Source organism: Pseudogymnoascus destructans (assembly GCF_001641265.1).
Source record: "Pseudogymnoascus destructans isolate 20631-21 unplaced genomic scaffold scaffold_12, whole genome shotgun sequence".
Lineage (NCBI taxonomy): Eukaryota > Fungi > Ascomycota > Leotiomycetes > Thelebolales > Thelebolaceae > Pseudogymnoascus > Pseudogymnoascus destructans.
Window position 1 is genome coordinate 223,406 of NW_020167531.1, and position 16,059 is coordinate 239,464.

A 16,059-nucleotide genomic window follows, 5' to 3' on the forward strand; every position below is an offset into this window, starting at 1 on the left:
CCTCATACTCTTCCCCTCCATAAGAAAAGCCACTCCAAGGCACTATACCATGAAATAAATACACGTTCAAGGCTTCATACCTGAACATCCTTCTACCAACTTCATCAGAACATCGTGAAACCTGTGACAGCTTGTCAAACTTACTTCTAGCAAAAGCCAAGGCTCGCTATCTTATCTACATTCATTTCATCCGTCACCTGCCTGGTGCGGGGCTGAATCCATCATCGAACATCAAACATCAACTTCACCTTCAAGAAGGTCCCACATTTGCCTTCCAAGGCAGTTCATGTAGAACATTACAGCTATCACCATGTCGGATACTATTCAAGGTATGTATTTCTATGAAACTCCCCAAAGCCTCGTCGTCCGATCTGCGCGTAAGGTCGGCAGCCTGTTGCTTCATGATCACTCCAGATCTTACGATGCGAGGCCGCATATTTCTGCGTTTGTCTTCATGATATTGCACAGGCAAATAGGCCCTCATTATTTCTGTTACTGCCGCCATATATTCTACACACACCTGCTAACTCACTCACAGCAAAGGTCACCCTCACAGCCTTGACGGCAGGCATCTTACCCTTGATTCGTACAATCCATCTACACGAATATAATGAGGTCATCCCGATCGGGCGATCGTCCAAGAACCCTCTGAAGCACCTCGTGGCAGCTACAGACAACTGCTGGGTCGATAGCGATGTCGTGTCCCGCGACCATGCACGCCTCAATTTTGACTCGGATCTGAAGGTTACTTGGAATATACCCAGTCTCTCCGTTGTGATGCTGAACCGAACTGACATAATGCAGAGAGTATTCATCGAGGACACCAATTCTATGCATGGCACCCGCATCAACAACAAACAGATCCCCAAGAACGACCCTATCCCCCTGGCCAACAATGACGTTATATCACTCGGTGCAGAGGTCAAGCGAGGCATCGAGACCTACCCAGAGTGCCGCTTCCGTGTCAATTACGAGCTTCTGCCGTATTTGTAAGTTCACTCATCCACACATGCCATACTCATAGACTGACTTGCATTAGCCCTTCCACAGGACGCACCTACCAGCTCCTCTCCGACGATGAACCCTTTGAGATTTCAGATGACGAACCCTTTGAGGTTTCAGATGATGACGAAGAAATCCAAAGAAAGGACAGTCCTTCCACCTCCACTCCCGAAGCGAAGCCGAATACGATGCCGGGAGCCTTGGATGCCACAGCAGACGATGACGATGTCGTCGAGGTCGACCCACCTGTGTACGAGTTTTCGAGACTCCCCACCGAGACAGCAAGGCCCTTCCAGGCTGATATCGACGAGTCAATGGAGGTCTCGGATTCTGACGGCGATTCTATTGCCTCGAGTGACTGTGAACCATCTGAGCGACCAATTGGACGAGGCTCTTCCGTGGACATCACGGCAGAACGCGCATCTGTCCGAGCAAGCATTGAAGCCGACGATAATAACATTGAAGTTTCAAGCGACTCTGGCATTGAATTCTCTGATGATGAAGCTTCTTGGCCTGACTCCGACAACTCTGACGAGGACATTGGCGGCTTCTTAGACGACAACTTTCTGGCGGCCTACGGATCCCCTAACCCTGGCTTCGATACATCTGTGCCAGCCGAACCCGCAACCAACATATCCAATACACCTCCATATGACCCAACGACTGAAGGCCAGCCCCAGTTGTTGAACCCAAAATCAAGCACCCACCTCCCACGAATCGAACGAGTCGAACATGCCACGTCTCCAAACACGCAAGCCCCGCTCGCGCCCATGTTCCCTCCCCTCGTCCCAGTTCCAGTTGACTCCGCTACCCTGACGCATATCGACGTAGACACCGACTGGTTGCCAACCCCCGTCAAGCCCTTTTCCATGCCGAGCCCTTCTGACGCAGCCCTCAAGGGCCCTCGGTCCACGACGCCGCCGTGGCGGACGGAGAAACAAGAGTTCCTTGCGGCGCGTGTAGATAATCGTGCTAAGTTTGCGGCCCATTGGATGGACATGGGGCTGAAGCACATAGTTGTGGGAGGCGAGTTGTCTGCTACAGGTGGCTCCTTGGGAGGTTTCGCGTCGAAGCCAAATGTATATAATGAGCTGAAGAAGCCTGATTCTACCAGCAATAGCATAATCCCGGAGGGCGTCGTGTCGCTCCGAGAGAAGCCGTCCGTCCAGGCGATGTTATTGGAGTCTTCGAGGGACCTACCCCTGAAGCGCAAGAGCGATGAAATTACGGTTGACAGACCTCTCGAAGTTACCAAGGCTCCTGAGACAGCACAGGCTATTGTTTCTGCGAGGAATATCAAGGCCATATCTGATGCGAGGGCTATGAGGAGAGCACAAGCACTTACAGCTGTTTATGGACATAATAAGGCAATCGGGGCCACGAACATAGATATGACAACGGCTACCACCACAGCTACAGTCTCAAACACACTCACAAAGGCAGACAAACCCACCCCTGCGCCTACACCTGCTGTCAAATCCACAACTGCAGCCGCAACCTCAGCGGCGTCGACAACCACTCTCGAGCCCACGCAACAAGACCAAGAACGACCTGCAAAACGCCAGAAGCAGGAAGCAACGAAGGCTGCAAAACGATTCGCATATGCAACAATTAGCGGCTTCGTGGCGGGTGCAGGTTTGTTTGTTGCCCTGGTGGCAACAGCACCGGATTTCGGGGGATTCGTGTGAGGAAGGTTCTTGACCTCGGATCGGCTGGAGACGGTTGCACGCATGCACGAATGCACGTACGCACGCGCGTGAACGAATAACGGCCCCTATTATATTTTTTATGTGTGTGGGAGGAGGGTTAATATCTGCAGCGATTCTTTGAAATGAGGTATTTGGGTGTTTAGGGCGTTTATTGTGGCGAGGGAGGGGATATCGAGCGTTATGGGCCACTATTTTTCGGAGAGTGTAGGATGGGGCTTGAGCTTTAGTTTGTCTTTGGGGTTTGGGTCGGCGATGAGGCGGGGTAGATGATTAATATGATTATGAAATTTTACTGAGATGCGTTGTTATGCGTTTATTTTGAGGGGAGGGGGGATTTGACTGCCAGTGTTTATTTTAAATACCAAAACATTACCTAAATAACATTTGCAATCGGCAGGGTTATCCTCATCTTCCTCTGAATGCTCACCTGCTGATACTACGCCCCAATTCTTAAGACATATAAGATATCATAGTGTAGATGGTGCTAATCTGTTCCATTTCTTTGTAATAATATCGCTAACACTAAACACTCGCTTAGATTCCGCTAATGTAGCAGGAAGTGCTAAATGATCTTTGGCAATTGCGGCAGTATTGGATATTAGTATTGCTTACTTGCCCAAAACTTGTGTATATCAATTTTAGGCCTAAGAGTTGGCTCGTTCATCTAGCGCTTCCATTCTAGATCTAAATCTAGCTGCCGTTGTAAGACATATAGCTCATCCTTAGAATTCTTATCTTCTAATTCCTCATCTTAGATACTTTCCATAACCTTTGCTGCTTGGATGTCTAAAGCATGAGTATTTATAATAACAGTATTGCATTGTGCTTTTTTCCGCCTTTTTCGTGAGTCTTGAATAATTTTTGGTTAGATAATATCAAATAACGTACATGTATAGCGAAAGCGCCAAACAAGCGAAAGCGCCAAAATTATCTACCCTCACGACAAACATTGCGATAAATCTACCACAACATTAGAAATCAATTGAAACTACTCGGAGTCCTCTTCCTCAGAGGTGTCTATTACAATCTGACACGTGCGCGCATTGTGCCCAGTCTCACCACACTTGCCACAGCGACGGGCACGGGTTTCTTCCCTTGGCTTCCGACCACGGCTTGCCCTTATTTCCTGCTCTACCTGCTGCACAACATCCCTCTCATCCTGTAGCTCTTGCGCCCCTTGTTGACTAAGTGATCCTCCTTGCTGTAGTCGTGTTTTCCTAGCTCTCCGGCGCTTGCTTAGTACTTCATTTGCCTGTCGTAGGTTTTGGTTCTCTCCCTTTAGCAGTGCTAATTGATGCATTATTTGCGATGCACCCTTTGTAAACTGGTCAACAGCTGCATAGATTGAGGTTGGAGAGCTATTTTGATGGCGTGAAATCCGAGTTTTAATAAATGTAGACTGTGACATAGCTTCAATTGGGTTGTTTGGTGTCTGAGAAACCCAAGGTTGAGCAGTACCTGGGCGGGAGCTTGGAGGCGTTGGTGTCCTTAACTTAAGATCAAGTGTAGATATCACTCTCTCAGGGTCAAATGGAAGAAGCCCTGCCCCTCGGAACCCGCCTCAAATGTTACTTTCCGTCATTGTAGTGTTAAATGCAGCGTGGAAGGCAGGAAAGAAGTCATCCTTTGTAATATGAGAAATATGAGCCTGCATCATATCTTCAATTTGCCGACCATAGGCCTGCTTTAACGGGCCGAAACAGCCAACATCAAGTGGCTGGAGTAGATGAGAAGAGTGAGCAGGCATACAAAGCGTAATAATGTTGTGTTCCTTGCAGTACTCCTCAAACTCATCTGAGTGGTGGCTCTCATGACCATCAAGGACTAACAAGCGATAACCACCAACACTCCGGGCCTTTGTATGCTTCTCAAAGTGCTGAATCCAATCCATGCCTCTCTCGTTTGTAGTCCAGCCATTTTCAGTAACAGAAATCACCCAATCGCTTGAAAATCCACTATTCTCATACCAAGATGTAAGGTGGTTTTTGCCTGCAACAATGATAAATGGTGGTACTGCCCAACCTTGAGAACTAACGCCTTGGATTACTGTAACCCATTCCCGATTACCAGGCTGTACCTTCTTTGCTTTTGCCCGCCCGTCTGAGCTTGTTACAACCATAGCAGTTGAGATAACGCCCATCATAAACCCAGTCTCATCAAAGTTGTAGATATCTGCTTCATCGATACCATATTTCGCAATTGTGTTACGCACAAGCTCAAACCAGCCATTAATAACTTCTGGATCTTCGCACTTAGCCCTCTGGTAGTCGTATTTGCGCTGAAAGCGTGTCTGGAGCTCTACACGCCGCTTAACAAAGTTTGAAGCCCAACGCGACCCAACGCGTGACGCGTCGCGTGTTGCAAGTAGTCGACTTGCCATATCTTCAACAACAGACAGCCGAGGAGGAAACCCTTTGGCAGCTAGGTCGAGTATATACTGAACAAGGACGGACTCCTCTAGGTTAGTTAATTTCCGTGAGTTGGCTTGGATATCGCGTCGTGAAGGTACACCTTCTAGACGACGACCTAGCTTGCGGTGGTCCACAGAATAGATCCTAGCAGCAACTCGAAGGCGTAACTTTGGGTCGCTTTGCATAGCCTGGATAGCTAGCACTAATTGGCTTTCATCGTTTTTATGGGGCATGTTTTGTTGTTGAGGAATTTAACATTTAGTTGGGGGGTTTGGTCACCGCATCATTTTGGCGCTTTCGCTTGTTTGGCGCTTTCGCTATACATGTACGTTATGTTAAAGTTATAACATGGGTTGCATATTGTAGCTATAGTTGAATGACTCTGCTGTTGATTTGTTGCAAGTGTATAATACTCATTAAGCTTACATACAACACTTGTTTAGCAGCATTAAAAAAGCTGCTAAACAAGCGTTGTATATTGTGCTATTCTCTGTATATCCAGCTTTAAAGACTTCAAGCTTTTGCGTCATTCTCATATACTGTATAACAGCATAATTTAAAGTAGGATAAGAAGAGCCTTGTAGCTTCTCTGTTAGGCATATAAAGATATAGAAAAAATCTAATAACGCCTTCATCGTTTGCTAATCTTTTGCTGTTAAAGCTATATCTTTCATACTTAAATCAAGCTGTTGAGATGCACAGAGAGCTGTTATTAGACCTTGTAATCTTAACGCTAAATGAAGCATATAATATGTTGAGCTCCATCGTACTGGCATATCGAGGCTAAGCTGCTTAAACTCAATATTTACAGCTTCACATTGCTTTTTTAAGGCATCCTTCCATTGTCGTCAGTTGCGAAACACTTATATATGATGCCGAAGTTTGCTAAGAACAGCTACTGACTCATTTTCTGGTAGTTGTAACGATGGTCATAGAGGTCATGATGCCAGTCCAGGAAAAGTAATCTAGATTGAATCTAAAGAGAGAAGAAGAAGAAGAAGGAAGGAAGGTGAGGCTATACCTCATAACATACAGTTGTCTGCTTAGCGGTTGTAACCTTGGTGGCTAAGGCTACACCCATAATCCCCATAACAACCATAATAACCGTAATAACTGTAACAAACGTAACAACCGTAACAACCGTAACAACCGTAACAACTGTAACAACCGTAACAACCGTAACAACCGTAACAACCGTAACAACCATAACAACCGTAACAACCGTAACAACCGTAACAACCGTAACAAGCTGTGACAAGCTGTGAACTGTAGTCGTAACAGGTCTTGAGGCTGTATAGGCATGCGTACAAGTGGTAGGGGCAAGAGTGGATCCTAAGAGGCATTCTCATGTTCGCCTAGGTCGTCTAGGGGCGGTGGTGATAGCGAAGACTCACTCATCTTAACGATGGTAAGTATCACAGTAATATTCAAGTCATTGAAAGCTTCATTTTGCCTATGCTATAATTCTGTCTAGGTCCTTACCCCGCTCTCTTAGCTGTCTTAGCAACTACTCAAGTAGCACTTGTAACAAGTAGTTCGGGCAACACTAAAACAACAACAAGAAGATAATGATAATGATAATTCATTAACATATGTATATAGCGAATGTGCCAAACTAGCGAATGTGCCAAAATATCATGATGATAGAACCCTGTAACTAAATGTTAAACTCCTCTATAACAAAACATGCCCTAAAAAAATGATGAAAGCCATTGATCCTTGCGATCCAGGCTATGCAAAGAGACCTGAATTTGGTCCTTAGGTTGCTGCTAGGATGTATTCTATAGATCACTAGAAACTAGGTTGCCACATGAACAGTATGCATCTACGATGCGATATTCTAGCCAACTTGAGGAAAATGACCGACCTAGAGGAATCAGCCCTTAATACATTATCAACCTAGGGGCAAAAGGATTTTCTCCCTAGATGTCTGTTGTTAAAGATATGGCAATGACTTCTGGCTGCATGTGACATACCACATGTTAGAACGTGTTAGGTTTCCCACTTTATTAAGCATCACCTAGAACTCCAGACATGCTTCTAGTGGAAATATGACTATTAGAGAGCTAAATGAAAAGATCTAAAGATTATCTCTCCTTGGTTTGAGTTTGTATGTAGCACAATTACAAAGTATGGAGATGCGGACTCATATCATGCACATTACTAAGGATGATTTCTTTCCTACCTTCTACGCTGCATTTAATATTACAATGACAGAGAGCAATGTTCGAGGAGGGTTCCAAGGTGCAGGACTTCTTCCATTTGACCTAGAGTGTGATTTCGACACCTACTCTTAGGTTAAAGATGCTAATGCACCTGAGCTCCCGTCTGAGTACCGCTCAACCTGGGGTTTCCTAAACACCTAACAACCCAATTAAAGCCTTATCGCAGTTTACTTTCATTAAAAATCAATTGTGCATTAACCAAAATAGCTCTCCAACTACAATATCTGGCTTTCTACTCAGAATATCAAAACCCAACGACCCTCAAAGAAACTTGACCATAAGCAAGTTGGTCCATTTCAAATCCTTGAGCGAATTGGGAATGTTGCATACCAACTCCAGCTACCACCAAGCATGAAGATACACCCTGTGTTTCATAGCAACCTCTTACGACTTGACTCAGATGATGCTTTACAAGGCCAGCACCATGAACCACCCCTGCCAATCATTATAGAAGATGAACTTGAATGGGAAGTTGAAGAAATCCTAGATTCTAAACTCCTACGGAAGAAGCTGTTCTATATGGCAGCATGGAAGAACCACCCACTAGACAACACTTGGTATCCTGCTACAAACTTCAACAATGCACCTGAACTCACACAAGCTTTCCACCGAAAATACCCGCAGAAGCCACGATGATCTTACTCTTGATCAGGAGATCAATCTTACTAGGGGGGGGGCGTAGTGTTACGATTACAGCTCACAGCTTGTCACAGCTTGTTATGGTTGTTACAGTTGTTACGGTTATTATGGTTATTACGGTTGTTATGGGGATTACGGGTGTAGCCTTAGCCACCAAGGTTACAACCGCTAAGCAGACAACTGTATGTTATGAGGAATAGCCTCACCTTCCTTCCTTCTTCTTCTTCTTCTTCTCTCTTTAGATTCAATCTAGATTACTTTTCCTGGACTGGCATCATGACCTCTATGACCATCGTAACAGTTAGTAGGACGCAAAGAAGAGTTTTTGATAAAATAGAAAGGTTATGAACCTACGGACAATTCATAGGAAACGGTAGAAAACCTTAGCTGTCTAGAGCTGCTAGAGGTATTTCACTGTCAACATCCTAGTAGTCGAAGAACCTAGAAGGCAAAGACGGGAATGTTACGATATCAAGTGCGCCTTGCAGCTCGAGTGGGGGTTCAGGGGTGTGGGGAGCTTTCCGGGGTTGGAGCGAAGTTTTCAGTTGTGGAGTGAATTCTCAGAACTGGTCTCGCTAAAGAGAATTCACTCCACAACAACATAGCTGTATATAGATCGAGCCACTGCTCGAGTGCTCCTCTTCTCTTTCCTTTCTTCTCTAGATTGAGTTTAATTCATAATACCCAACTGGCGCCCTATGCCTTGGTGAACCGTGACAGGGAAGAGATCATGCTTCGAAGCATCGCTCCTAGAGGTAGCCTTAGAGGCAGTTAGGAGAAGGGAACGAGCCTTAGTTTCATGTTGCTTACGTTCCTTAAGCTCCTCTAACTTGTCTAAGGATTTTAGACCACGACGCAGCATCTTAAACACCACAGGTTTTGAGAGCATGCGACAGGCATATACTTCTTAAGCGCAGATGTGAGCCTCATGCTCTTAAGATTCCACTGCTTCCTCTTTAGCCTCAAGACGCTCTTCTTCTTTACGAAGCTTCTCCTAATCAGTAGGAGAAGGGGTGCAAGCATTGCATTTGGAATTGTGACAAGTACATTCACTACAATGACGATTACTAGCAACAACGATACAAGATCGTTTGTTATAAAGACAGCTAGAACATAGCGACATTAGGTTGTCGTTCTTTTCGATATGGTCTGCAAGAAGATGACGCTCTTTGATTTTTGTGTGTCTACTAGAACACATGATAAGCAGCGCAACCTGCTTGGCAATTAAGTTGGCATCACCCTACTTAAGTAAGTAGCAATTTCCTTAATTAGCAAAGACCTAAGGGACTAGGCCTTTATGAGGGGGACCTAGTGTTATGGCTATGGTAACGTGATATTAGTTACGGGGCTAGCAGGGCTAGGCTTAGTAACGTGACCTAAGAAGTCACGAGGCTAGCAGGGCTAGTGTAAGAACACAGGGCACCCAGCTCACAGTAATAGCATATGAGAGTGTGAGTCGGAGGCTAAACGGATGCTATCCTATAGGTCTACTATGAAGGATACAAAAAAGATGAAGGGGGAACCCTGTGAGTCGATTCCCTCAAGTACCCGAAAACCATCCGACTCAGTTCCGACTCGGTTAGCCCACCCAAATGATCACATGTGACAAGGGGGAACCCTGTGAGTCAATTCTTCAAGTACCCGAAACCCATCCGACTTGGTTAGCCCACCCAAATGATCACACGTGACCCCGTGTAATGGTGGGTGCACCAGATGTGAGAATCTAGCCACCCAAGGAAGGGATGATTTTACTAAGACAACACACTGTCTTAGGAAACAGAGCCAAAGGGTCGTAGCTTAGACTATTCCACAATGCAGCAATCAGGTGTATGATGTAGTGGAGTGGTTTAGACAAGTTGTAACAAATGTTGAGTCTGAGAACTCAGGGATAAGTCAGAGGTTAGCACCTCACTGACTTTTCAAAAACAAGGAGTAACAAGATCAATGCTTGGAAGCTTGGAAAAGACGTGGAAGTATGTGATAGTCAATTTACTGTATTGTCTGCTTGCCCTTTCTTAAGGAAAGGGCAATCCTATTTATGCTAAAGGAGTGTAGTTCTCTCATTTTCCATGACTTTCCATGACTTAACCAGGCTTGGTAACTGTAGTCAACGTAAGAGAATCCCATAGAACCATCTCCTAGGTTCCTAGCCTATAGGAAGTAAAAGGAGGTCCAAGGTCAGAGTACCCCTATAGACAAATTATGTCATAACTTAACCAATCTTGTGGGTACCTAAGGAGCGATGACGTGTAATGAATCATAGACGGTTGTAGAAGCTTTTGGAGCTATCGTTCATGTTCCTAGCCTCTAGTTGATAGACCACTATACATATTTTGGCTTGTCACACCAACAACAAGAGCAATACTAGTCAACGATTGCTACAACCCTCTATGATTCATTACACGTCATTGCTCCTTAGTTACTGGGCCGATATGACCACATAGCTATCTCTACAACCCTCTATGATTCATTACACGTCATTGCTCCTTAGTTACTGGGCCGATATGACCACATAGCTATCTCTACAACCCTCTATGATTCATTACATGACATCACTCCTTAGTTACTGGGCTAATACTACATGTAGGTTTGAGGAGGAGATTTCTAAGTTTGCTCTTGAGTTTGATAGCAAACTGAGTGCAACGAATGTCAGTATGACATGCCGCAGCTACCCAGAGTCTACTCCTTAGAATGAGAGATGAGAAGGCGTCCTTACAGCTAGGCTGGCGTGATTGGATAATCACGCCAGCCTAGCTGTAAGGATGCCTAAGGCATGACACTACTATATAAGTAGATAGTATTCCCTTAGATAGGAGCTTTGTGCTCAACTTAATATAGTATTCTTTATAATACTATAACGTGTTACTTAGAAAGCCTTTGTGTTTAATCCCCTGCCTCCTCTGTTAAGTCAACCTTACGCAAGAAACCTCTATGCCGTCTATCGTTTAGAAGTCAGCGTTATAATGAGCCTACTATTACATGATGGTTTTAAGAGTACATTGAGTTTGTACTAGAACGCCATATAAAGCCAGAGTCAATTTGGAATATAGATGAAACAGGATCTAGAGTTGGAATTCCAGGAGGTGGGAAGGTTATGGTACTACGAACAGCAAAGTAGCTCTATACTCTAAGCCCTGAAAACCGTACGTCTATTACTATCCTAGAGGCTGTGTCTACAGTAGGAAAAGTCATACCACTAGTACTTGTCATTCTATGCAAAATTCATATGGATAGTAGTACTGGCTCCATACCAACCTCGAAGGCATGGAGCCAGTACTACTCTCTGACACAGGATTTTCAAATAGCTAGGCTATAGCATTTTATAGAGCATACAGCTCTACATAAGAAGCTGAAGGTTCTATTACTCAGCTCTCATGTAAGCTATACAAGCCATGATTTCATCATTCTAGCAGAAGAATATAAATATATACACCTTTCCCTCACATCTTACACACGTTCTACAGCCATTAGATGTGGGGATTTTCCAGCCATATAAACACTACCATTAACAGGCTGCTTACTGCCATACAGGCTATGGATGTTACCTACGACCTACAATCCTTTATAACAGATCTCATACACATTTCGGGAGCAGACTTTTAAGGAGTCTACTATAATATCAGCTTTCCGGAAAGCTGGTATTTGGCCTATAAGCTGTAATACAGCCCTCACGAAACTACGCACCTACTCACAACCTACGCCTACGCCTACTACCCTACCAATCTGGGTTTCTACCCCTAAACCCTCAACTTTTCAGGAGGTAGAAGAGGGGCTACAACACTAGAAAAACCGGGTTCCGGAGGGCTTTAGTAGCCCCTTAAAAGAGAGCTACCGAATTGGCTTACCGGAACGGAAGAGGTCGTAGTAGCTGGCCAAATCCAAGAGCTTGACCTACGGGCTACTCGGAAGCAGGTTGAGGAGTCGAGGAAGCAGGCAAGCCGAAGCCGGGCCCGGCTTTAGTTTGGAGGTGAGCTTCGGGCTACTGAGGCTCACAAGCTCTGGGCCCAGAAAGCTGAGCTTCAAGCCCAGAAGCTCGCAGCCAAAGAAGCCCGGGTAGCCTGCTAGGCTACAAACCAGGCCTAGAAACAGCTCAAGAGAGCTGGAATTGAGGCCTGGAAGGCAGAGCGCCTCCGGAAAAAGAGGGTAAAAACTCTTCTTCGAGCTGGCAACCTAATTCCTCCGGAGGATGAGGACCCAATTCTAGACCCAGAAGCTGCTACATAAGCGCAAAAACCATAGATTAGTAAGCCGGAGCTCATGGGACTCGTCAATCAATCGACTTTTCATTTAAAACTACTCAATCAATCGACTTTTCATTTTAAAACTACTCAATCAATCGACTTTTCATTTTAAAAAACTACTCAATCAATCGACTTTTCATTTTAAAACTACATGGTTTTCCCACTTCCTCTCTCCCCCATATATCCCCTCTCGCTCCCATCCCAGCATCCCCTCAAAAAAAATCACAAATGCATCGCACCCCCACCATCCATCCCATCCCATTCCAGTATAATTAACATAGGGAAAAAATAACTAACACTAGACAGCACAGCAAGTTGGTTTGTTCTCACAGAATAATGAAAAGATGTCGAATGTTTCGAGGTTGAACAAAGTACAAGGTTGGTTTGATTTAGTTGTTTGTTTCGCCTCGGTGGTAAATCGATGAAATCGATCTGTCGAGTATACCCCGCGTCGCCTCCTTTCTTTTCCCAAGAGGTGAGGTGAACTATAATTGACGGTACGTTATGTACGGTCTATGATATGATCCGTGTGTATAGTATGGTTGGAAGCGTAGTTCCCAGTAATTCTCAAAACGCCAGCCGTAAAAAAAATGCATTGCGATCCACACAACAAAAGTTTCGTGAAAGCGACTCCTCTAATGGTCGTAACCTGCGCCGCGCTGCCAAGGACTATTATATTCGTTAGCTTTCCATCCATAAAGGCCGTCAACCAAAGACAAGCATGTGGAAGAATCTTACCTCGCCCCATTTGCCCCCCTATGGCCCAACGGACTCGCCGTATTCGCCCTGTTATACGGCGCCGCTGCACCCGCAACCGGCCCCAACCCAAACGGAGTCGTCGGCGTAGCCTCATCGTGCCTCGAGTCCGTAGTGTACGAACCCTGGTACACGCCACGGCTCTTCTCGTCGTATGGGCTGGTGCCGCTCGGGAAGAGTGGCACCGACGGGTTAATCGGCGAGCGCGGTGGCTCGTGCGAGCTTGCTGTTGAGGGTGGTAGGGGCATGTTTGCTGGGTGACGGCGGTTGCTCTCTGCGTCCCAGGTGTCGTCGTCGTCGAGGTCGAGTCCGGGCTTGTAGCCGCCTTTCATCTCGCCGCGGGCAGTAGCACCTAGAGCATCGAGCTCCGTGGTCAGTTGCGTCTGGGACTTGATGAAGGAGGCGCGGTCGTCGCCCATGGGTTGGTAGCGCGTATCCGGGTTCTTGCGCGTGGCGGCCAGGACGGTGGAGACAATAACCAGGATGAGCAGGACGAGAGCAAAGATGGCGTTAACAACGAAGAAAACGACACCAAAGACACCAGTGACAATGGCAGGCTGGTTGAAGATGGCCGAGAAGACGAGCAGGCAGATCGCGTTGAAGAAGTTGATGGAGCAGATCGAGATGTTGACCGTGTTGGTGCTCTTGTCCATCCATGGCTTCATCACAGACGCGGCAATGAGAACGCCGGCTTCGATGATCAGGAGTCCGACGGCCTGTGCGGTGCCGCTGCCCTGACCGAGCGCGATGAACATGCCCTTGACGAGGATGTATACCAGTGTCGGGATGATGTAGTAGTAAGCTGAGGCGCGGAACTGGACGTACAGGAAACCCCACTTGTTCAGCGACGTTGGGTCCGAGTAAAGGATGTAGGCTGGGTTCTTGTGCATGGACTTTGAGCGCTTCGCAATCATCGCCACCTTAAAAGCGGCCCAGGCAAGCGTTCCGCCCATTCCGAAGAAGAAGAAGACGGCCAGGACGACCTCGGCCGGGGAATCGATCTTTGTGAACTCCCAGAGGCAGAGGATGGTCATCTGCGGGAAACCAATGAGGACCATTCGGAACATGATACCCTTCAGCACGACCTTCCAGCCGTTGCGGAAGTCCTCGAATCGGGAGGTCTTCATCCACCTTTGCTTAACGGCCAGCTCGCAGATGCCCTTGAAGGCGGCGACGCCGAGGACTGTTGCGGTTACGAAGATGCAGAAGAACATGAGACCGGTGATGAACAGATTAGTAGCCTCCATGTCAGCACGGAACGCGACTCTGTCCATGCCCTTGACGGTGTAGGTGCCGGACACGGCGTCGATGGCGTTCTCATTGTTGGAGCGGCGGAGGATGGAGGTCGCCTCGGAGGCAAGCTGCAGCGAACGCTTCTGCACCTGGACGGAGTTGGTGGTGAGCGTGTTGAGGATGGTGGCTGGGGTGCCGCCCGTGGACTTCTGGTACCAGGTCGCGATGGTCTGCATGAAGTCGACGCCAATGATACCTATGGTCCACTGGAAGTTTTGGGTCCACGATTGCACGATGGGTGGCAGTGGGACGGCCGTGAGACCGACCATGGCGATGGCCTGGAAATAGCTGAAGAGCGAAAGCGCGTACGCGGCAATGTGTGCCGCGGTGTTGTCATGACCCAATCCTGCAACGACGGCGGACACGACGAGCGCGAGACCGGCAACCACAGCAGTGGCCCAGCTCACACCCTTCTGCTCAACGGTCTTGCCGTTCGATAGACGCGCCTCCACACAGGCCTTGATGAGATCAGGGTTCGCCTTGGAGGCGATCTTGATCCTCACGGTGGCATCGAGATCGGGGATGCTGTACGCAATGGACGGGATCTGGCTCACGACCTCCGGGCTGAAGTCGAGATTCGAGGTGATGGTGATGGGACCCGGCTGCATGCGGCACACACCGGACAGCTCCTTGGACGCGCAAGGGTCGATATCGGTGTCGAAGATCTTGTATCCGTAGGCGGCACCCTCGACGTGGAGGGTGAAGTTTCCGGTCAGGGAGGTGATACCCGTGACATCGAATGTGATGGTGCGGTTATCAGGTGTGAAGACGACATTGAACAGACTGGCTGTGAAGTTGGAGTTCTCAATACAGGTGTTGAGGGATGTGGAAATGAGGAGCCTCTCGTCTGCCACGGCCGTCCCGGCGAGTAATGAGAGGGTTGTGACGACGGCTGTCAACGGGGAGAACCCTGCGAAGCGCATACTGGGCGATTTCTGCCGTAGACGACAAGTCGGCACCAGTATGTGGTTGTTGTTGTTGGGTATTCGGTAATCGGTATCGGGAGTCTAAAATCAGACCATTAAGACGTCGTGGGAGTCTCTCTTTCGTGCGCCCTGGGCTGATTCTCTTTATTAGGCTTTCGCGAGTTCGTGCAGCATGTATGGGATATCGGAATCAGCGACCGAGATGGGAGTAATGGGCGGATTGTCGTATATATTCCGGACGTTGGATCGCCAGGGGTCGCGGGCACTGTCGGAGATGTGCGATGAGCGAGCGAACGGTAAGGGTCCTGCCTGTGCCACTGGAATGAGTGTGTTGCTGGATGGAAGAGCGATCAAAATCGGCACAAAGTCGGTTTGGTGATGGAAGTAGCGGCGGTGAGGTTGGGAGGGTAGGTGGGAAGGGAAGTGAGGTCGTAGAGAGAGAAAGAGGGATGGGGTCGAGAGAGTAGTGAGAGTAGTAGTAGGGTTTGGAGTTGTTACAGGGTGGTTTTGGGTATAGTTTAGTTTTGGAAGTGGAAGTGGAAGTGGAAGTACCTTTTTGTACAGTACGGAGAAGTGGAAGGAATAGCGCGTGTCAGTCGTGGGAAATCTTGGCGATCTTGGCAATAATGGGGGGGTCTTTCTGGTACTGGAACGGGTAATTGTGGCCTGATGTGACCTTGTTTGGCCTTATGTATAGGGCATGAACTATATTTGGGTATCATTTGTATGTACGGATAACAGTAAGTTACGTATAGTTACTTGGTAAGTTACGTATAGTTACTTGGTAAGTTACGTACAGTTACTTGGTAAGTTACTGCCAATTTTTTAACATTACGGTGGTACGTGGCTGCCGTGGC

At 47.2% G+C, this 16,059-nt stretch overlaps 2 protein-coding genes across 2 annotated transcripts; one reads left to right on the top strand and one right to left on the bottom strand.

Annotated features, from left to right (window-relative positions):
- VC83_06384 (uncharacterized protein) lies at positions 1-3,109 on the top strand. The gene is made up of 4 exons (XM_024469985.1): positions 1-329; positions 539-744; positions 805-989; positions 1,040-3,109. Exons 1-4 carry the CDS (start codon positions 311-313, stop codon positions 2,688-2,690), a joined length of 2,061 nt encoding a protein of 686 aa, XP_024323470.1. The 5' UTR covers positions 1-310; the 3' UTR covers positions 2,691-3,109.
- A 9,124-nt stretch (positions 3,110-12,233) lies between these two features.
- On the bottom strand, positions 12,234-15,739 carry VC83_06385 (uncharacterized protein). Its single transcript, XM_024469986.1, has 2 exons — positions 12,966-15,739; positions 12,234-12,896 (listed from the first exon to the last, which is right to left on the bottom strand). Exons 1-2 carry the CDS (start codon positions 15,197-15,199, stop codon positions 12,863-12,865), a joined length of 2,268 nt encoding a protein of 755 aa, XP_024323471.1. The 5' UTR covers positions 15,200-15,739; the 3' UTR covers positions 12,234-12,862.
- Positions 15,740-16,059: the final 320 nt, after the last annotated feature.

What these genes read in the sequence shown, in the direction of transcription:
- VC83_06384 (XM_024469985.1), top strand. An exon ending in ATTTTGACTCGGATCTGAAG is followed by an intron (nt 745 to 804) that starts GTTACTTGGAAT and finishes GACATAATGCAG; the next exon opens with AGAGTATTCATCGAGGACAC. An exon ending in TACGAGCTTCTGCCGTATTT is followed by an intron (nt 990 to 1,039) that starts GTAAGTTCACTC and finishes GACTTGCATTAG; the next exon opens with CCCTTCCACAGGACGCACCT.
- VC83_06385 (XM_024469986.1), bottom strand. Translation starts at nt 15,199, where the DNA reads ATGCGCTTCGCAGGGTTCTCCCCGTTGACAGCCGTCGTCACAACCCTC. An exon ending in AGGGGGGCAAATGGGGCGAG is followed by an intron (nt 12,897 to 12,965) that starts GTAAGATTCTTC and finishes CGAATATAATAG; the next exon opens with TCCTTGGCAGCGCGGCGCAG.